The 22,380-nt window shown below is 51.6% G+C and overlaps 1 protein-coding gene across 4 annotated transcripts in view; it reads left to right on the top strand.

Annotated features, from left to right (window-relative positions):
- The first annotated feature begins 1,588 nt into the window (after positions 1-1,588).
- HNF1B (HNF1 homeobox B) overlaps positions 1,589-22,380 on the top strand; it is a 54,134-nt gene continuing 33,342 nt past the window's right edge. For 2 of the 4 annotated variants that reach the window (XM_057715250.1, XM_057715249.1), the window contains exons 1-4: positions 1,589-1,932; positions 6,532-6,731; positions 11,934-12,198; positions 13,704-13,939. In XM_057715250.1, the coding sequence (XP_057571233.1) occupies positions 1,589-1,932; positions 6,532-6,731; positions 11,934-12,198; positions 13,704-13,939 (1,045 nt within the window). The remainder of the gene's footprint in view (positions 1,933-6,531; positions 6,732-11,933; positions 12,199-13,703; positions 13,940-22,380) is intronic. The other 2 variants (XM_057715248.1, XM_057715252.1) reach the window with 1 other exon arrangement.

Genomic DNA, 22,380 nt, shown 5'->3' on the forward strand with positions numbered 1-22,380 from the left:
GGGGTGTCACAGGTGGTCCCGTTCATTGTATACAATGCCCCAGTTCCTGCACTTTAGGTTTCAGTATTTCACGGATGATGAACCTGAGGCTTAGAGAGGGGAAGGGGGTATCCTCTGCCCCAGGAACTATGGGACAGGGAGTGATGGATCTAAAAAGCCCCTGCCTCTGTTCTTCTGCAGGTACGGTCCAGCCTGTAAGTCTGGGTGCGCCTCCTGCATCCTTCCTTCCCCCTGGGCGCCTCGGGGGGATGCAAGTGAAACTCTGATAGTACGGAAGGGTTCCCGGCTTCCCTCCTGCGCCAGGCCAGCCGCGCAGAAAAACTTTCCCTCAGCGGCTTGATCGGCGCCTTCCCAGCTTGGCGTGGGAGAGGCCTGCTACCGCCGCCTTGACCTCGCGTCTGCAGAGCGCCGTCCCTGGCCCCGGAAACCGCTGTGTCCTGGAGCTGCGAATAAACCAGAAATCAGTGGGCTCGGAGACCATGCGGTTCCAACTGTCCATCCAGCTGCAGGCCAAGCTTTGCTTTCACTGCCACAAAGGAGGCCCCGCAATCCTAGTTTTGCCCGAAAGCGGAGGCGCTTTGATACTCCTGGTTTAAACCCGGGAGCCCAGTGGCCCAGGCGTCCAGATCACCGCGCCTCGGCCAGGCGGGGTGCTGCTGCAGCCCCGCTGCTGGGGAAGCTCAACTTTAGCTACTCCCTCTGGTCATAAATTACTCGGTGCCTCCTGCCAAGGGTTCTCCGGGCCTCCGTCCAGCTTGCCTACGCTCTTGCGCGGCAGTTCTGCAAATCCAAGCCGCCAGACCCAGCTGGTGAGGGCCTGGGGTCCGCAGAGCGGTAACTCAGGTACAACCAAGTGGGACACCCCACCCCGCAATCCACACTCACGCCACCTAATACGCCCCACTTTCCCTAAGTCTCCGCGTTCATTCTCCTGCGGTCAGTTTCTCCTCCGCCCGCCTGGCTCTCCCGGCCCACTGCCTGCGTCGGTGGGTCGCATCCTCCTCCATCCCCTTCTTCCGAGAGCACCGCGGCTTCCTCCAGCTCTCACCTGAACCCCCGAGGCGCAGTTTCCTCTTCTCTCGGGACTAAAGCCGGACCCGCAGCCGGTGGAAAAGTCCCGGAGCCTTCCACACTAGACTGCAAGCTACTTGTTTAACAAGTCCAAAGGTCAGCTAAAGTTTGGCTGATAAACAGAACCCGTACAAGAATCTCTTCAGCCCCCCGGCGTGAGTACAATGGACCCTGGCAGCCCTGCTCCCGGCCTGGGTCTCCGGCTCTCCCCGTCTGCCCCACAGGCTCTCCCTCTCTCGGTTTTCCCCCCTCCCCACGACCATTTGCATCTTGCCGAAAGCCGGGCCCTACCCACTAATTTGCATATCTTATATGGCCTAATGGTGGCGATCATGGCAAGTTAGAAGTTTTCTGACTCCTCTCGGAGGAGACTCCGGGACCCCGGGGAGTAACAGGTGTCTGGAGGCTGAAGGGTGGAGGGGTTCCTGGACTTGGGGTTCGCTTGTGAAACTCCCCTCCACCCTCCTCTCTCGCACCCACCCACCCCCTCACCCCCTTCTTTTTCTGTCCTTGGAAAATGGTGTCCAAGCTCACGTCGCTCCAGCAAGAACTCCTGAGCGCCCTGCTGAGCTCCGGGGTCACCAAGGAGGTGCTGGTCCAGGCCTTGGAGGAGTTGCTACCATCCCCGAGTTTCGGGGTGAAGCTGGAGACGCTGCCCCTGTCCCCTGGCAGCGGGGCCGAGCCGGACACCAAGCCGGTCTTCCACACTCTCACGAACGGCCACGCCAAGGGCCGCTTGTCCGGGGACGAGGGCTCCGAGGACGGGGACGACTATGACACCCCTCCCATCCTCAAGGAGCTGCAAGCGCTCAACACCGAGGAGGCGGCGGAGCAGCGGGCGGAGGTGGACCGGATGCTCAGGTAGGCGCGGACCGAGGTGCGGCGTGTGCGCCCGAGCCCCTCGAGGCCCGGGCCTTGTGCCTGAGCGACACGGCGCCCGATCGCTTTTGCCATGCCTGTTTCCCACGGGAGAAGTCCCCCGGTGGGCGCTCCGCTTCTCTCCCGACACCTGGACCCCTCCCAGGCCCTCAACCGGACGGCCCGAGCCCCGAGGCTTCAGGAACCCCTGCCCAGGCCAGCGCCCAGAACTCGCGGGGCCCTCCCGGCCGGGCTGGGGCTCGGCCTGGGAGAACCCGAGCTGCGGAGCCCTTTGCCAGGGGGTTTGCCCACGCGGCCTAAGGTGCGAATGGGCGCGGTGAAACCGCGGCGATTTGCAGAAGCCGAGGCTCGGGCCCGCATCCGCCCCAGGCCAAGCATTTCTCCGGGGTGCCGCCTCTGCGGTCCGGGAAAACGCAGCCGGCCTGGGACTCGGCGTCCTGCCACTGTTTGCAGAGGGACGGGCGGCCCCCGGGCCGGGATCTGGGGGGCGAGTTCTCTGGTGGGCACTCCCGTCTGCAGCGCCCGTGCAAGGCCCCAGGGGTATTCGGAATCTCCAAAGCGCGTTTAGATTTGCGGAAAGAAATGCTTGCACCTCGTCGGGGCCAGGTGGACCCGCAAGGGGCAAAAGAAACCACATCTCTAAGCAAGCGAGGGGTAAATGCGGCCAAGACCCCAGTTTGCAGCAGATTTGGTGGGAGAAAGGAGGGTGTTTCTGGATCTCGCTGCCGACAACCCGGCGTCCCCGGGGAATCCAGGCAGGCGGGCGGGCGGCGGGTCTATCTCTCGGCCCGGGGTCGTTTTCTAAGCCTTCCCGGGCGGCCTAGGGCTTTGACAGCTGGTTACTAATTATCCAAGGAGCCGAGCGGTTCCCTTAGACCGCACGTCGCTCCCGGCCGCTCTGCTTTAGGACCCGAGCCGCTTGCTTGGCCTCGGACCCTTCAGCGCCGCGGTCTCGGGGCAGGGCCAGGACCAAAGTCGCGCCCGGGACTCGGGCAGCCTCGGTCGGGCAGCACCCGCCCGCAGCGGCCGTTTGGGAGGGGAGATGACCTTGCATTTGAATTTGCTACCTGGGGACCCGGCGGCTTACTCTCTAGCAAAACAATCAGGGGAAATTCTAGATTTTTTTATTTTTTGCTTCCCGAAAGTATGTTGCTACAGTTGGTAGGTTTGAGGTTTTTCCCTCGCGGTTTCCCCGGTGGCGGCGGTTTCTCCCCCGCCGGCGTTAAGGGTGCAGGAAGGTGAGAGGGGTCAGAAGAGGAGCGGCTGGGGCGTCGGGGCGGCCCGGAGGTGGACCCGGGCCCGGAGGACCGGCCGATCTGCCGCCGCCCGCCACCCGCGCCCCGCAGGACCTAGGCCCATCTGCCTGGCCGCAGGCGGCCGCCTTCCAGCGGGGTTTTTGGAAGGACCTGGGAAGCCCGAGGCGACCTGGGGCGCCCCTCGGCACCCAGCCCCGCGCCGGGCTGGACGCGGCGGAGATGTAATATAAACTGCAGCACGTGGAGTTAGGGTGTTATTAATTTATTTCTATAAATCATCAACAGAAAGATACACAAAAAGTCGTGATTAGGTTGAACGGAGAGGCGGGTTATTCATTGGTGAAGTTGTAAACGCGGCTTCGAGGGGGAAGGAAAGCAGAAGGCGGACGCAGGGCTGCTGGCCGCACGCACGCACCGGGCTGCCGGGCCCTCCCAGCCGAGCCCTCGCGCCGCCTGGAGCCCCGGCGCCGGACGCGGGCTGCCCCAGGGCCGCCGACACCGCAGGCCCGGCGGGCAGAGAGCCAGGCCCGGCCCGGCGTCCCGGACCTCAGCGCTCTTCGCGGCGCAGAGCCCCCGGCTCCAGGGGGCGGGGAGCGAGGCTAGGGGGCCCGAGACCCTCGCTGGGGCGGGGGGACGCAGGACAGACCCCAAGCTTTCTCACCCTTTCCCCAGCGGTTGCTGCCTTCCCTCCCCCACCTTCGGGAGTGGTCGGACTTGATTAAAGTAATTTTTCAAGAAATCGCTAGCGGTCCCCAGGTCACCGCACAGTCGGCCGCTGAGCGCCAGACGCATGCACTCCCTTTTTGGCCCACCCTGCTCCCCAAAGGCGGAAAGAAAAGAACAGGGCAAGTCACTCCGGGGAGCGCCTGGCCGCTCTTTCCATCTCCTAGAAGAGAAAGGCGAGAAAAGCAGGTCGGGGTCTGCATGCTGCCGGGTCCCCGGCCCCAGCTTTAGGCTGGCGCGCGGTGGAAAGCTGCAAAGTTGGGAAGCTGGTTGTTCCCCCAAGAAGCCGGGGCTGAGGCTTCTTCCTGGAGAATCGCGGCGACCTGAGCCGGGGTCCAGAGCCTCTCTGCTCGTGGGCGGCCGAGCCATTGTTTGGAAAGGAGCGTGCTGGGCCGGCCAGGCGGGCGCCGAGGTCGGGCGCTTGACACCTGCGCCCTGAGCACAATGGCCGGGCGCGCTTCTCCAGTTCCGTGTGTTTATCCGGGTTGGGAACCCCTGATCATGGGCTGTGTTTTCAAATTTCAAAACGTAACTGACTCTCGGGACCCTTCCCAGCGAATTCATGAGAATTCTGTGGTCAGAGCTGTTAAAGGTGTAACTACGCCATCTTATCCCCAACTCTGGTGCTTGAGTGCGGGCTGAAGGATTTGCTGTCGTTTATAGGGTTTTCCTGGGCTTTTTTTTTTTTTTAACCTTCTCAATTGTTAAGCTAATTCACTCTTTTCAACGGAATCATTCGCTCTTAGAACATTACGCTATTTCAGTTAGGTTTCTTAGACACACAAAATAAATACAAGTAAAAAAATTTTAGACAAAACCAAAAAAGTCAAAGAATCTGTAGAAGCAGCATTAATTTTTAAAATCCAAATACTTTTTCTAACTTTTGAAGCTATTGTTCGTATCCGTTAGAGGTATTTTTCTACCCTAAAAATTTCTGTGGAAATATTCACCAGAAATAAGCTTTTAAATGAGCACTGATGTTTACACGAGTGTGTTCAAAATGTTACATTACTTTCCTCTTACGCAAGGTGAATTCTCCATGTTTGAAACCCAGATGCAGTTCCTCATTTTTTGTTGCTGTTGTTACTTGGTTATGTTGTATTCCTCAGAAGTACCTTTATAAATACTTGAGAAGTGTATTAAGCTACATGTAATTAATCTTAAGTTTGCATTTCTCAAAACCATCTCTGTCAAAGCCTGTGTTTTCATAAATTTAATATCAAAGACTTGCTAACATGATCACAATTTTCAAATGCATACAAAAATCTGTTTAATTACTGGATTTTTAAAAATTCATTACACAAACATAATTTTAGTTGACATATAGGTATCATTTAGAAATAAATCAGTTGTTTCGTTTGCAACACTGTGTCTATTTTGGCCTCTGCTTTTCAGCATTGTTTATTATTATCTCTGAAACAAATTTTTCCCTTCATTTTTTTCCTGTTCTATCAGGCTATTATATACATCAACATACAGTAAGGGAATGCTGGGGGTTTTTTAAGTTAAATATGTTTAACTTTAAACATTAAACATTTTGTATATGTGGATGTATTGCTTCTTGAATATTTTTGTTCTCCAATGTGCACTGTTTTCTTAATTTTTGTTTTCGATTATATCTCTCAGTTCTTAGCTACCTATTCAATAAGCAAGAAAAGATATTGGCAAAGTTGAAAACATTTGGAATAAATTCAAAGGCACTAATAATATATTATTCCAAAGAAGCTTTTTGCATTACCTGTGTTTATGAGAAATGACAAGTGTCAGTTCTTATCGCAATTTTAAAATTTATGAGAAAGATTAACTTCCACTCTTACCCCATCAGAAGAGAAATGTAAGAATACAGGAAAACATGGCATTTGGAATTGTTTGTATCTTATTCAGAAACTGAAATTATTCCTATCTCCATTTGGTCTTATTTGGGAGGTGGGGCTGTGAAGAATTTTTTTTTTTTAATTTTAACTTTACTTGCCTCACCTCAGCCCAAGGGAGAAACATCATTTCTTACACCTTTTCTGAAACTCTGAAAACTTTTTAACATTTGGCTAAGTCCTTCTTGCTTCTCAGGAGGTAGACACAAATGTTTTACTCCTGCTTTATAAGACAAGAAACAGAGACACCCATTCTGCAGGAAAATAATGTGGGAGCAGTCAGATGAGTTTAGAGATGCTGCCCCTATCGTGGTGGGATCAGCCAGCCCAGCTCTCAAGCTGATGGCACTTCTACTCTCCAGTGGGCCTCTTGCCGTTTAAGTCTCTCACGTTCCAGGAAAGTGAAGGAAAGCAAAATAAAACCAGAACTTCTCTTTCTGCTTCCCTAGAGAGAGTGCTGGGGGTGCTTTCCCAAGTCTTGAAGTGGGGAAATCATCTTCCTCTTTGCCCTCCTAATCTCAGATGAAAGGGATGGAGTATACTACGTAGGAGCTTTCATCTCCTCTTTCATTTAGGTTCTATTTTGGCTTCTGCCCAGGATGTAACTTGGACCGGAGGAGAAATAGGGGAAGGTCAGAGTTTTGCACAGAGTTAGGTAAAACCTCTAAAAAAGGGGATATTTCTCTCCGACCTCTTCCACCAGCATCCTAACCATCTGCTTATCTGTCTAGCGAGGACCCTTGGAGGGCTGCCAAAATGATCAAGGGCTACATGCAGCAACACAACATCCCCCAGAGGGAGGTGGTCGATGTCACCGGCCTGAACCAGTCACACCTCTCCCAGCATCTCAACAAGGGCACCCCTATGAAGACCCAGAAGCGCGCCGCCCTGTACACCTGGTACGTCCGAAAGCAACGGGAGATCCTCCGACGTAAGTGCTTTCATCCTGCCCCTGCTTCCACCAGGAGTGGCCTTTGCCCTAACTCTGACCCCTGTGGGATGCCTCAGTTTCCTCTTTATCAACAAGGTCTGCGTAGCACTTGGCAAACATAAGGGAGCTGGCAGGTGGATTTGGCCTTCAGAGCTGCTGTACAATGGGTTGGCATGTCATTTTCTTCTCTCATGACCCCCTAGTACCTAGCCAATTGCTTTGACAAGCCCTTCAATGGGTGCAGCACACCTTGAATATTTTGGTCCCTGCTTCCAACATCTTTCTCTTTGAAACCAAGTAGGTAACAGTGGAGTATTGTCCCCAAAGTAATCCAAGCATCTCCCTTGATCCATGACCACGGATAAGAGTTTCCAGAGAAGACATTTAGTAGCAATTAATAATATTGATCACTATTATTGTTATTTTCCTCCTCTCTGAAAAGAGTATAAAAAATAGAAGGCATTTGTATCTATAGATATATTCAGAACCTGACTCTGTTATTTGGGAGGGTGAGGTAGAGGGGTGAGACTGAGTTCTGAAGCAGCTTAAGATGCTTATTCACAATGACCAAAATTGGTAGAGTTTTAAGACCCCAGCTGGTGAGCCTGTCGGAAAAAGAAGCTGCTTCTGGCTAAGACAAGACACACTCAAAGTGTTTGCATTTGCAACTCTGACTCGCGAATTTTTGTCATTGCCAGTGTTATTCCAAAATTTCCTTTCTGTCCCGAGATTTCTTACATCCAATAACACAGAGATTTTTGTTTCAAAGTCTAGGGAAGTTTGAGCTGCACTTCAATGATAAGCGTACCAGTGACCTACTCTTTTTATTTTGGGAAAGTATACTTTTACATTACACTTTTTTTCAATCCAGCCCTTTTTCTAGGAAAATTTTGTGAGTTTTCACTCTTCCCACACACCATCCTCTGGGCCGTGGGCTTCTCTGTCTTGTCAAGATATGAATTTCCACCACTTTCTGGGCTGGGTTTTCCCCCTCTCACTGGAGGGCTACTTTTTAAAAAATCACTCTTGTTTTCTGTCACCCACTGACCTGAAGTGATTGTTTCAGTATTTATTGTCTCAATGTCTGTGGGCTGGAAAGGCCTTCAAGGTGGAGGGAAAGGGTTTAGGGATCCATCTCCTGTTGTGGTGGTTTGCTTTTTTGTTTGGAAGCAGTAGATGGATAGGTTAGAAGAAGCAAAGTGAGAGCTCTTTGCTATAGGGGGAAGAGGGCCCTTTTAAACTCTGGGATGATCCACCATCCATGGTGACTAGGTCTTTAAGAATTTGTGTGTCTGACATGAAGCAACTCCCTGTAATTCCTGGAAAGCCCAAGTAAATTTTTCAGGAGCCACAGTCTCCAAAGGCCAGAGAACCCTTGGGACACGCCCTCACTCCAATCCAAGCCTCAGGCAGCATCTCCAATTTGAGCTGTCTCTCTGCGTTTAATGGGATTTCCCTCAGAAAGGAGAAGGAGACAGGAAAGGCCAGCTGGAAGCTTCTAAAAAGACAGAAGTCCCAGAAAGGTTCTCAAGATGCTTGAGAATGACATTTTACGAAAATGTATGACAGTCTCTGCAAAGGATTTTTAAATTATTGTTATTATTGTTTTAAAGTCCCATGAGACATAAAACTTAAGAAGCATCCCTTCATTCTGTAAATATTATATGAGCACCCATGAGATGCCAGGCACTTGGTGGGCAGTGAGATATACCAGTCCTTTTCTCCAGGGACTTACAACCTAATGAGGGAGATGAGATGTTTGAATAAATAATGAGAGCTGCTTTCTAAGAGCTATTATGAAGATATATGCAAGGGGCAGCAGAAGAATTGCTAAATTGCCGAGAGACATCACGGAGGGCTTCTTAGAGGAGGTGACATTTGAACCAATTCTTGAAGGATTGCAAACACGGGATAAAAAATAGGAAGTAAAATGAAGAAAAGAGGGACACAAGCGAACATGGCGAGTAGTAAGAGAGTGTGGGGAGAATAAAAAAAGATGACACATGATAACAAATTTTCTTGAAAAACTAAAAATGACAAATAATAATATTCTTGAGCCCATCTACACAGATAGAATCTCCTTGTCTGAGCTGGCTCCTGAGCTGATAAAGAGGTTGCTGAAGCCAACTTCTCCAGGTTAATTTTTATGGGCAATGAACATTTTCTGTCCCCCTCCCCAATTAATCTGGAAGGAAGTGGGGGAAAGTTGGTAGTGGGTGGAGGATGTGTGGGAGTCTAGTTCTTCAAAAAGGGCATATTACTGCGCCATAAAAAGGAATGAAATGGAGCTATATGTAATGAGGTGGATAGACCTAGAGGCTGTCATACAGAGTGAAGTAAGCCAGAAAGAGAAAAACAAATACCGTATGCTAACTCATATATACGGAATCTTAAAAAAACGGTACTAAAACAAAACAAAACAAAACAAAACAAAAACACGGTACTGATGAACCCAGTGACAGGGCAAGAATAAGGATGCAGATGTAGAGAATGGACTGGAGGACACAGGGTTTTGGGGGGGGGAGGGCGAAGGGGAAGCTGGGACGAAGTCAGAGAGTAGCATAGACATAGATACACTACCAAATGTAAAATAGATAGCTAGTGGGAAGTTGGGAGATCAACTCGATGATGGGTGATGCCTTAGAGGGCCAGGACAGGGAGGATGGGAGGGAATCGTGGGAGGGAGGGGATATGGGGATATATGTATAAATACAGCTGATTCACTTTGGTGTACCTCAAAAGCTGGTACAAGAGTGTAAAGCAATTATATTCCAATAAAGAGCTTTAAAAAGGGGGGGGGGCAACTGACAGCCAGAGGTAGCCCCCACACTGTGTGCAGCTGCGAGTGTTTCTTGCACCCACTACAGACAGAACTTCAGGAGTCGATTCTGTTACTTCCACCCAAGGCCAGCTGGAAGGTTTTGTGGGTGTGTTGGCTGGGTTTTGTTTTTAGCGAGAGGTGCTGCACAGGCCCCTGGTTATGAGTTTAGCATCCACAGGCTGGGTTCACATCCTGGCTCCTGCCCCAAGTCCTTGCAACTTTAACTGATCTGAACCTCAGTTTCTTCATCTTTAAAATGGAGATAACAATACTTCTCGCATAGAGAGTTATGAGAATTAGATGAAGGGATACATTTGGAGGACGTCCTATAAAACCTCACCATAGAGATGGTTCAGTAACTGTTCACCGTGTTGACACCCGTTCACATCACATGAGGAACCTCATATTGATCCTGGGTCCTTGGGCTCATCCGTACTGGCTTTGGCTATTATTCATGGTGACTCCACAGGGCCACAGGGAGGAGAGGAGACCCTGAGACAGACACCCACTGAGCAGGGGACTTCCTTCTCCTGCTGTGATTGTCCCCAAAGTCACTGCACTTAGATGGAGGCGATGAAGACCAAATAATATAGGAAGTGCAAAAGCACTTTGAAAAGTATAAGGTTGATAATGATAGGTGGCCATCATTATCAACACCACTATCCTGATGAGGGGCAGATATTCTAAAAGACTATTTAGTGCCCTTAGGTCTTCACCCATCCCATTCCACAGGCGGGGAAGCTGAGGGACCAGGAGTTAAGGAACTTGGTTGGGACCCTACGTTATCTCCTTGAGTCAGTGACTTCCTGCCAGTAAATCTGGCAGAGACACTCGCAGGTATCTAAAGGAATTGCGGAGAACCAGGGAAAACAGAGCCGTAAGTGGCCCGAGAATCATCCAACGTGGGTGGGGTCCAAATCAAAGGCTCCAGCGACACGTTCAGTTCATCCACCCGGGAGGCAGCTCGTTAACTTGGCCCATCAACAACTGGTTAAACAAAGCCCAGCACCATCTGCATCTGAGGTCCTAAGTCCGGGTGGGTTAGAGGCCCCCTGCTCCTTGTGATGGGCCAAATGGAAATGGATTAGACGGTAGTAAGTTCCCCATTGCTGGAGGTGATGGGCTGGAAGGCCACGTGGTAGGGTGTTATGGAAGGGGGTTCAAGCACTGAGTAGTGGCCTGACTTCGGACCTTGAGGATTTTCTGAGACCTGCGGGTTCCTGACTCCAGGAACCAAGAAAGGAAAATATCAAGGTCCAGAACACGGGGACCAGGAGTTAGGAAATGAATCTGTTATGTGTCCTGGCTCAGCAGGGTGCTTGGCCTCTATGCTTGTTCATCTGTAAAGTGGAATTAATCACCCTGATGAACCCTGCTTCATGCAGATGTGAGGAAGAGGACAGCGAGGCTGCTCTTCCACGAGTAAATATCAAATCTCATTGCAACCCCGGGGGCTAGGGGTATCACCACCAGGCGAGCTGCCGTCTTTCTTTCATTCATTCAACCAAAATATATTGAGGATCACAGTATGCCTGGGTCCTGGGAATTGGCCTGACAGGGGGCAGCATGCCATCTCTATTTGCCTTTCACCAACTCATAAAACGCCTAGGAAGTTCCTGTGTTTGCCATCTCCTGCATTTTCCATCTTTCAAATGTGCGGGCAGGTCTGTAAGACCTTCGCCTCTTGGGTTGTTTTCCTCATAATGAACCCCTAGACACACACACAAACACACACACACACACACCCCGTATTGCCTTTGAAATGATCTGAACTCTAAAGAGCTTCTTCTTTTTCCAATACAAAGGGCCAACTATATTTATTTCCAAGTGGTAGTCAAAACTTTCAGGGTTTGGCATTTTTCAAAGAGCATAACGTTATAACGTTGGGCCCTAGGATCTACGGCAGGGCGGGGGCGGGGTGAGTTGGAGAGAGCTATTTTCAGCCTCTGAACATTCTGTCTAAGTGCAAATTGTACCTTTGAGCATTTTTTTCCCCTAGACCTGAGACTTGGTGGAGCTCATCTCCTTGACATCAAAACATAAGAGTTCAGTTCAGGATTCAGAGTGTTGCTTCATGTCTGAGAGCCAGTGAGCCAATGAAATAATAGTAATAATAAATTGTCCTGAAAACAATGGCCGGCCACGTTTGAGCTCCTCCAAAGAAAGAAAGGGGGTGGCTTTGGTGGAGCCAACAGAGGTGGGCAGTGAGGGGCCTGCACTGAGCCTGCCCCCACACCACTGCACCCCAGTAATGGCAGATCCCAAGGCTTAGAGGAGAGGAATAAAGGTGGTTTTGCCTGTCAGTCTATCTGTCTGTCTGTCTGTCTGTCTGCTGAGTGAAGGCTACAGACCCTATCAAATCTACTCCTTTCTCTTTTCAGAATTCAACCAGACAGTCCAGAGTTCTGGAAATTTGACAGACAAAAGCAGTCAGGATCAGCTGCTGTTTCTCTTTCCAGAGTTCAGTCAGCAGAGCCAGGGGCCTGGGCAGTCCGATGACGCCTGCTCTGAGCCCACCAACAAGAAGATGCGTCGCAACCGGTTCAAATGGGGGCCCGCGTCCCAGCAAATCTTGTACCAGGCCTACGACCGGCAAAAGAACCCCAGCAAGGAAGAGAGGGAGGCCTTAGTGGAGGAGTGCAACAGGTAACAGCACCAGAAGCTCACCCGACCAGGCGGGCAAGCACACAGACCCGCGCTCCATCCCCTCAGTCCTGGAATATTGAGACACTAGTTATCCAGATAACTGTGGCTACATCAGGCTTTCCCAAAGTGCGTTCCGCAGAACCCTCATTTCAAGTGATGACGAGATCAGTTTGAGAAACGTCATCTGCATGCTTCCTCTTAGGGAATCACCATGTATATTAATGTATTAAAGGCTCTGAGAAGTCCTGCAGACAAGAAACCCAGCTTACTTTGCTGAATTAGTTGTTAACCGTGGGAAGTCTTTCTGTGGCATATCCCTATGAACTATTAGCCCAGGGAATGCTAGAGAATGCTGGTCTAAAATATGATGCCAAAAAAAAAAAATAAATAAAAATAAAATAAAATAAAATAAAATATGATGCCAGTGAAGTGAGGGTCATATGTTTGACCTCCCTTACAGACCAGGGGAAAGCTACCCCTTAGCCACAGACTGGCTTTGGCCTTGACCAAATGTTGTACACACATCGGTTCAAAGGGACGCTTAGCAGGAGAGCAAGTGTCCCCTCCACTCTGCCCACACTGATTAGAGTTCTTTTTGTATCTGAACGACATGGAATTTTAAAGAAAACTCTTAGAAATCCTCCAGATATCTTTTTGCTTCATTCCTGCCCATCCGCTCTGACTTCAACCTTGACTTTCTAAAAAAACAAAAAAAATCTGCTCTTCGCTCTGGTTAAGATGTGTGGACACTCTCTGTCTCTGGGCTGGGCAGGCTCTGGCAGTGGGAGGATGCAGGCAGGGAGGTCAGGCTGGGGAGTGGGAAGGCAAAACGATGGCCATCTGCCCATACTTGTCACAGAGTCCTCCACTGTGCTCCGGCCCCCTACCGATGGGAAGGAAGCCTCCGGTATCTAGTGGTGTCTAAGAATCTCTCTCAGCCTGGCACTGGGGTTTCATCAGCAATGAGAAAACTAGAGCCCAGCCATCTCTGCACATCCTCATTTATATCTCACCCAGCCTGCCCCTTGGAGGGGATTCCTGCTGTGCAAACAACGAATCTGGCTTCCTTGGCACCCTTGAGGGCTTTCCAAACTCTGGAAGACCAGAAGTCGTTTCAGAGTGCTTCGGAGGGGCTCACACAGAGCCAGCGAAGGAGCTTGCCTTTTGTAGGGTGGGAAGAATAGCCACGTAAGATGTCAGGAGGCCCACCTGGACCTTCCCCCTGGGCTGCCTGATGCTGGGCTTCCTCTCTTTTTCAGAAGCCACACCAGAGGCTAAGCCCCAGGGCAGCGAGCCTGCTCCGTATCTGTGTTCTGCCCCATACCAGCCGTCTCATCAGATATGTACACAGGCTGGCCTTTTCTCAGGACAGGCTTCCCCTGCTCTATGCTTAACGTCTTCACACTCCTTGCCAAGGCCCCCGCGATCGCCTGTCTGGGGTCAAACGCCAGCGGGCCTCCCCCAGGCCGCCCTCCCTCATCGTCTCCCCTCCCTCCTGTTCTCAGGGCGGAATGTTTGCAGCGAGGCGTCTCCCCCTCCAAAGCCCACGGCCTGGGCTCCAACCTGGTCACCGAAGTCCGCGTATACAACTGGTTCGCCAACCGCAGGAAGGAGGAGGCGTTCCGGCAGAAGCTGGCCATGGACGCCTACAGCTCCAGCCAGACGCACGGCCTGAACACCCTGCTCTCCCACGGCTCCCCCCACCACCAGCCCAGCACCTCCCCTCCCAACAAGCTGCCAGGTAAGCAGGGCCCGGCCCCACCGCCTCGGCACCCCGACCGTCCGGCTTCTCCCCACAGCTCTCAAGATCCCTCAAGGAGGCAATGATTTTGGATGGTCCTAAGGCCGGCCTCCTCCTGCTGCTGGAATATTCTCATGAGAATAGCCTGAAGCTGCGGTTGGGTTTCCTCTGAATCCTTGCTCTGCCTGCAGGGAGCCCTTTGCCCCCTTCTTCTCCAGGCTCCTTTCTTCTGCCTGTGTGGCTGCTGACTTAGCGGGTCAGGGCCGCCACCAGATGAGACGGAGCAGGCTGCCTCGTTGGTGTGCCCAGTCCACACTGCCTCCTCCACCCCGTCCATGTGCGCCCCCGGGGCTCTGGCCAGCTGCAGCAGGAGAAACCCAGGGGCCTCTGGGGAAGGGCCACCCTGCTTGTTGGCATCTGTGTTCCGCCAGCGTTAGGGCGGGGCTGAGCACTTGAAATCTTGGCAGTGATGAGTTGGCCAAAATTGGTTGAGTACCTACTGTGTGCCGCTGTGTGCCGGGCCTCAGGCGAGGATGCTTCTGCTGTGAGCTGTGGGCTTGTCAGGATGGAATCCTACACCTTCCTGGTGGGAAAGCCTGCATCAGGTATAGGCTGGGGCTGAGTGCATCTCCCCCCTGGGGCTTCATCCTTCCAGGAAAGCAGGCTTCCCAGAATGGATGTGTTTCCTGAGGTCGGCTTGGTGCCTGTGTTGACAGAGAGTGGCACACACTAGGGAAGGGTTTGCAGAAGGAGAGCCGAGCACCATTTCTGACTCGGGGGATGTTTCTGAAACTGCTCCTCCCCTCGCCTGTGGGTCGCCCTTCTGATGGGAAAGGCCTGAGACCTGGGAGCTGGCCTGAGTGCTGGGGGGGGACAGGCTCACAGCCACCAGCTGAGCAGTCCCCAAGCATCTGTTCCACACCCCCCTCCCCCCCCCCCCCGCAGCGTGACCCCATCAGTGTCTCTGCGAGCCTGATACTGTCCAGCGTGACGCCTGGGGGACCAGGGAGGGGAGCTTTTCTGGGTCCTCTTGCCATAGAAGGGAAGGGCTCAGCCGCACGGGAAGAAAGTTTGGGTTACTCTTGAGAGGCAGAGAAGCCTCCAGATGAACACTGGCCTGACTGCAATGTCACGTAGCCCCTTTGCCGTAGTAAATCCACGGAGCTGGATCTGGGAGCTCTGGGCGGGGCGTGGCTGGGGCAAGGGGCGTTATTGAGAAGACAATGGCTATTGTGCTAGGCCCTGTGATCTCCACACCAAAGTCAGAGAGTCTGCACGCCAAACAAAGGCCCAGCAGCTTTCTGACAAGCTGGGGTTGTGGTGAGGTCACCACAGGGTCGTTGGCTTAAGCATTGTGTATAGTGACAGGAGACCCAGAGAGGCGGGGCTGGAGGGGCCGGAGCAGGTACGAGGGACTGGGGGTGGGAGTGGGAGACACCGCCCCTCAGTCTGAGAAGGCACATCCCACTGGAAGTGGATTCTCTGGGGCCCCCAGAAGTGGCAACCTTTTTAAAAGTCAGGGAATGTTAGAACTGGGGGGGACTTGGAAGAAGGAGGCTGAGACCCAGGAAGAGGTGGGGACGGCAGAGTTCCACAGGGCGATGGTAGCAGGACAAGAGCTAGAACCCAGGCCTGGTGATCCCCACCCACCGTGTACTTGGCTGCAGCACCGACACAGGCTGAGTCAGGGCAGCCCGTCAGTGATGCGTCAGAGGTGTGTCCCAGCACCCAGGGGCTCATGATCTCGTTGGGAAGAGCTCTTGCTGGCGTGGAGTCCCCAGGACCAGCTGGGGACCAAGGTTCTCTCGGGGGGGGGTTGAGCACCTTTCTAGGGAGAATCTGCTATTTATGGAGCAATAATTATGGGCCACTGTGTATTTTCAGTGGCTACCTTCCCCTCCCCCTCAATTTCCACTCAGGTTTCATCAAGAGAGTTCTTGTCCACACCCACTAGGGAGTGGTTCTCTGGACTTAGTTTTGAGTCCTGCTTCTAACCTGGTTCTAATTCCCATACCTGCAGCATGGCCAGTTCACATAACTGCTCTGAGTCTGAGTTTCCTGTCTGTAAAGTGGAGATATGTTACCTACCTCATAGGGTCCATGTGAGAATGAAACAAGAGCGTGTGTAAACGCCACCTTTCCCAATACACCGTAACTGCTGTCATTATCATTACGACCACAGAAGGAAAAACAAGCGGCCGTGGAGACGGGCAGCAGAAATCTACTTCTTTTTCAGTTTCGTACACGGGCGTTATTCCTAAGAGGCAGGGAGACGTGTTCTGGCTCTGGGGCTGGGGTGCAGGATGCTGGGATAGGACCGTGTCTCCCTCACAGGCTGCCAGGGTGGGCCGCACGTGGGCTGTGACGGGCCCTTAGGAAGTGCGCCCAGTGCAGGCGGAAGCCCCGCCCTCAGGAAAGATTTGGTCTGCACTTCTCATGATATCGTTCCCATCACGGCCCCTGCAACCAAGGTATGGTCTCTCACCAAGCCCCAGACGTACCTGGATGCAGAAAAGGGCTCTGTGGTGGCTGAAGAGAAACCAGCATCCAGACTCAGCACTAGGAAGCTCTAAGGCTGAGCTGGGGAGAAGAGGTCCCCACCCCCCAAATCCCCAGCCCCTCCCCACTTTCCCCTCCCAACACCCGTCTCTGAGCCAGGAGGACAGGAGGCACCTTCAAGACAAATCTTTCCCTTGACCTTTCTCCCTAGAGAGGAGAGCATCCCTCCCGTACCTGAGCCCCTTCCCTCCCAGCCACGCCTACGGCGCTGTGGCCCACTTGCCCACAGTGACCACAGTGTGACCCTGGTCCTGGAATGTCCGGCACAATAGGAGTGGCAGGAGGAGCCCTTTGCCTCTGTCAGCGGCTGATTGGTTACAAGGTGCCCTGCAAACACACTGTCAGCAGAATCAGCTGTTTTCAGCGTTACCCCTCCCGGCTTTACAATCGCAGGGCAGCATGCAGCCCAGGGTTGTCATGGCTTTGTCTCCCTCATGCATGCTTAAGTGACAATTAAGCTGGGGCTTTGAACCAGCCTGGCTGCCTCTGATGGGCCTTCATCTTTCCAGTGAGTGTCACAGGGGCACCCTTTGTTTGCTCTTCTTGGGGGCCTGGAGTTGCTGTAGCAGGCTGCAGGTAGCCATTTATCTTCGGCTGGGAAGGCCTTTATCTGCACCCCCCCATCCCAGCTCTGGCCAGCAGGAGCTGTCCCTGGTTATAGGCCCTGTGACAGCCCATTCTGAGGCCATTGAGCAGGCCCGGAGTAATGGCCCCGACCTCCCTTCTGGAGCGGAATCAAGAGAAAGGCCCCCCAAAGGTCAGGGAGCAGGGCTGTGGCAAGGAAGCAGACTGGTTGGAGACTGGTGCCTGTATTGATCGGCCCAAGGTGGAGGAGGAAGTTGGCGTGGGCTGGAAGCTGGGCTAGCCGTGGCCCAAGCCCTGGAGTCGGCTGCACATTCTGTGGTGGCCTTGCATACTGTCCCCTTTGCTCCAGTCTGTGGCAAACTGGCCTGGCCTCCTCCAGCAAACTCACCTGGCCGCCTTGCAACAGCAAGGGAGGGGCAGAGGTCTTCATCAGCCTTCATTCACCCCACACGTCATGTCCTCCCTCTTGTATCATCTTTCGAGAAGGAGATAGAGGCTTATTCTCCTGGAAAGAAAGTGAGGCCCAGAGGCGAGAACAAGCCCTCCCAGGATAACCTTTGGATGCCCTGAGCCACACAGCCTCTTTACCCAAGAGGAGACGGTTATTTCTGTGGCTCCTTACTGCTCCCTCCCTTCAAACTCCATTCCTCCCTCTCCAAGCCCGGGGGCTGTGATTGTCCCCATGGTCAGATCAGAGCTTGAGAACCTGAGAATCTTGCCTGCTGCCTCCCCCTCATCCCCTTTTACCTCTCCTTCTAACTTGCCTGCAGAAATCCAACCCTGGGTCTTAGACAAACCAGATTCTGGGCCCTAATATCCACGTGGTCGCTGTGGTTTTCCCTGACACTGACATCTGCAGGATCCAAGGAAATCTCAAAAGTGCCCAGTGGCAGGGTTGAGCGTAAATTTGAATAATCAGAACAGCTAGTCCTGATGGAGTGCTTCCTGGGTACCAAGCTGTAGGCTGAGTACATGCATCATCTCATTTAATCCTCACAACTTTGTAAGGTAGACACCATCCATATCCTTACCCCCATTTTACAATCAAGGAAGGAGAGATGTTTAGAATGTAAGTAATGTGCCCAAGTTCACATAGTTCGTAAGTGGCAGAGACAGGTTTTGAGCTGTTATACACTGACTATCTCTTTGCTTTAGGAAGATGCTAAGAACTTTCAGGCATGGAAATCAGCACACACACACACACAATCCTCCTACAGTTCCTTCTGCTCCCACATTATTACTGTTCCCCTCTAAGTGACAAAGGGGCTTTGGGAGGTGGGTTAAGGGTGGGGTCTCCCAGTCTGGCTAGTTTGCTGCTTCCCTCTCCCCATCAACCTCCTCCCCCTCCCCAACCGTTGCCCCTGACCAAGGTGGATGCTGTGCCCTGCCCAGGGAAGAAATCAAAGCCCCCCCCTTTCACGGCCCCGTCCCCCTCTGGGTGGGGATTTGAACTGCCCTTGCAGTCGGCGCTGTCTGGAGCACTCAATGCCTTAACAACTTGATGGGGCTTCTGCGACAGTGCGGACACCTCAGCTCACCTCTGGAGCCCCGCCCACTGCCTGGGCAGCAGACGAGTGGAGGGGGTTTATGAGGGCCGTTGTAAAAATATTCATCTCCGCAGCAAAGGTCCCCATAGTAAATAAGCCCCATTGTCCCTCAGTAGTAGGTTCTTTGAGCTCAGAAGAAAAACGAATCCTGCCTTCAGTTGTCTGCTATTTCAGCAAACACCTTTATACTGATCTGGAGTTCCATGGTGGCTACGGCTCCAATGTTCTCCTTGTAGGGACTTTATCTGACTGCCATTTTATCTGTTGAATTTGAAGGTCATTTTATCTTGCGAGTACCACCCCATCGGCTGCCACCAGATTGGGGAAGACAATCAGGATATTAATGAGATTAAGAGACCCAGCCTTCAGAGCATTCTGCTGGCAGCCTCCCCCTGATAGCGGACCAGCCCTGGTCTGCATACAAAGAAACCCGGCTGCCCAGGCTGGTGGGGCTCCAGCCTCCTCACAAAGGGGCCGAGGAGATACTGGAGTCCTATCACTGGAGGCAGCCTTACCTGGGTGCCTAATCCCCCAAAGGACCCTTGGACAATTCAAGGACTCCTTGCTGCCTCCCGTCGGCTCCGAGGAGGAAGGAAGCTGCCTGTAAGCACATTGCCCCAGCCTGTAGGTTATGAGAGAAGTGTCCTTGGAGTCTGTTTGTTGAAGGTTTGATGGAAACTGACAAGAAGTGGGAGAGAATTAAGCACCAAAGGTGCAGAGAGAGAGAGAGAGAGAGAAGGCTGTGCAAGCGTCTTTGAAGCTAACTGCTGACCAGGAAGCCACAAAATCAAACACAAATGGGGAGAAGGGAAAAAAATCTATATATGTGAAACATATAAAAATATATATATATGAAACATATAAAAATAAATATATATATGAAACATATAAAAGTATATATATGAAACAAAAATAAATATATATGAAACATATAAATATATATGAAACATATAAAAATAAATATATATATGAAACATATAAAAAAATATATATATATGAAACATAGCCCCAAAATAATGTCAAATGCATTCAATCCCGGTTATCATCCTAGCTATGCATAAGAACTCTAGCATAGGTGCTGGCAAACTTTTCTATAAAGAGCCAGATAGTGACTCTTTTAGGCTTTTCAGGCCATACTGTCTCAGTCACAGCTGCTCAGCTTTGCCTGTGGAGAACAAAAGCAGCCTTGGACCATATGTGAATGAATGGATTTTGCTGTCTTCTAGTAAACTTTATTGATGGGGATTGAAATTTGAATTTCCTGTGATCTTCACATACCGCAAAATGTTCTTTTTTTATTTTTAAAAACTATTTAAAAATGTAAAAACCATTTTGAGCTCATGGGTCATAAAAAAGCAGGCTTCTTTGGACTGCAGACCACAGTTTGCTGACCTGTGCTCTAGGACAATGGTTTCTAAGTCTCGCCTCACCTTAGAATCAACTGTGGGGCTTCTAAAAATCCCAGGGCCTGGGCTTTGCCATAGATGCCTGACCATCAGCAGTACCGGCATTTAATACATGCTAAAGATCCTCTGGGGAAATGCTGCTATAAATCCAGTGGACGTAGCAACAAAATCATGGGTATGGAGGTCGACCTGAATTCCAACCTCACCTTGGCCACTTATCTGCTGTGTGACCCTGGACAAGTCTCTGGGGTCTCTGAACCTCAGTTTCTCAATGCATAAAATAGGGACGCCCCCTCGCGCAGCTGTGGGAAGGATTAAATGAGATAACATACATCAAGCACCCCGAATATAGCAGGCTTTCATAATTGGTACCTGTTACCATTCCTTGTGGAGCCTAGTGGTTTGGGTTTCATTTTTCTTCTTCCTTCTGTCCCTCTTATAGGTTTCTTTTGATCTTGATTTTGAAACAATTTGAGTAGTTCTAGTAGATACTCATCTCCGTGTTTGCGGCAGACTCAATCTGGCTTCTTGTAGTAATTGAGTGTGAGGCAAGCTCTCATGCTTCCAGGAAGGACTGCTCTGTGACATGCATAGGGCATTTGCAGTGCTATATCCAGCGTCACAGGCTTTCAGTGCAAAGACACTAAACAGTGAGAGAAAGCTGGAAAGAACCGTGGAAGGCAGAGGGGAGGGTGGGTTACATTCATGTAGCAGAAGGTCAGGTACATAAGATGACCTTGAGTTTCCTGTACCTAATAAGGCATTTCTCTCCTTTAATGAAAGGAGGCGTGAGTACCCCTACTCATTGGTAATTAGCCCTGGGAACCTGCCACTTAGAGGGGGTGTGGTACTTTCCTGGTAGAGGCCAAACCTGAGAAGCTTCATGACCTTTGTTCTTAGGAAGGAAGCTCCCTTAAACTTCAGGCAAAAGAGCGGTAAGAAGGGGTAGGTGGATACAGTTCCTGCATGAACACGGGAAACCTCAGGTGCTCCTGAGGGCTGATTTTCTGGAAGCGGCATTCCCCTACCTGAGAGCAGGCATCTGCTTGAGATACCTCCCCAGTACCCTCTGTTCTGGCTTCTGCCGCCCCATCCAAAGCACACCTGTGTGAGTTCAGCCGCGGAGGAGCCGGCCAGTGAGGCTCAGTCTCTCTAGTGCTCTCAGGAAGTCAAGAAATTTCTCAGGACATGTCCCTCCCAAGATCTAGACACACCATGCATGCAGACAATCTTTAGCATTTAGTGAGTTTCCCAAGGGATGTCCACATCCCCCAGGCAAGCTGGTCACAGGTGGTCCCTTGCCAGGACCACACTCAGACGGGTGTGTCTGGGTAGCAAGGTGTAGCACCCCAAATAGGCTTGGGCTTGAATTGCGGTTCTGTCACTATCCGGCAGTGTGGCCTCAAACAAGTTACTTAGCCTCTTTGAAGCTTGGTTTCTTCATCCATAAAATAAGGATCGTAGTACCTATCTCCTTCAGGCTATTGTGAGGCTTAAACATGATAAAATGCAGCTACCGCCCACCCGGCACAGGGCCTGACCCAGAAGGAGTTATTAGGTTGAGTCAGGAACCCTCAGGGCATCAAGAGAGAGGAAGATCTTTGGTTCTCCCTGGGTTCTTGACAAGGCTGTGGTTTGCAGTTTCACCCTGGAAAAGTTTCCCTTTTTGTGAACGCTGCTTGTCATTTGAGACATCAGGAACAATGAAACCCAAGCATTGACAAGACCTGTGATTCTCAGATCTCCTTCCCAGGCCACATGAAAGGCATCTGGGGACCGTATTAGAAGTACCCATGTCTCCCCCATCCACACCTTTTAGAATCAGAATTTGGAACAAGGGGTCAGGCATGGGATGTTTCAACACACTCCCTAAGAGATCTGGATGTACAGCCAGGGCTGGACATCATAGGCTGGATGGGACAAGGCTGCAGTCTGAAGGGGTTGGTGATAGTCCTGATGGTCTCCTGCTGAAGCAGAAGAGGTGAGGCAGCTGGGCTGAGGGCCCTGGACTGGGATCCAGGAGCCCTGAGGCACTGAAGAGCAGAGGTGACCTTGGGCAAATCACTTAACTTCTCGGGGAGTCTGGCAAATGAGACCTTTCAGCTCTGGCCTTTCAGCTCTGACAGGTTATTATTTGGAGACTGGGGCCCAGGGCTCTGCTGTTTGAAGGAGCAGAGGGAGCTTTGCCATTGTGATATTTTATTGTTAACCTCATCATCTGTCTTTCTCCCTCCTGCTCTCCCTCACTCCCTTGCTCCTTCCCCATTTCAGGAACTGTGTGCCTTCCACCTTTATTAGGGACCATTAGAGCTTTACAGCACCAGCAGATTGGGTGAGGCCAGTC

This window comes from Hippopotamus amphibius, chromosome 17 (genome assembly GCF_030028045.1).
Source record: "Hippopotamus amphibius kiboko isolate mHipAmp2 chromosome 17, mHipAmp2.hap2, whole genome shotgun sequence".
NCBI classification, from domain to species: Eukaryota; Metazoa; Chordata; class Mammalia; order Artiodactyla; family Hippopotamidae; genus Hippopotamus; species Hippopotamus amphibius.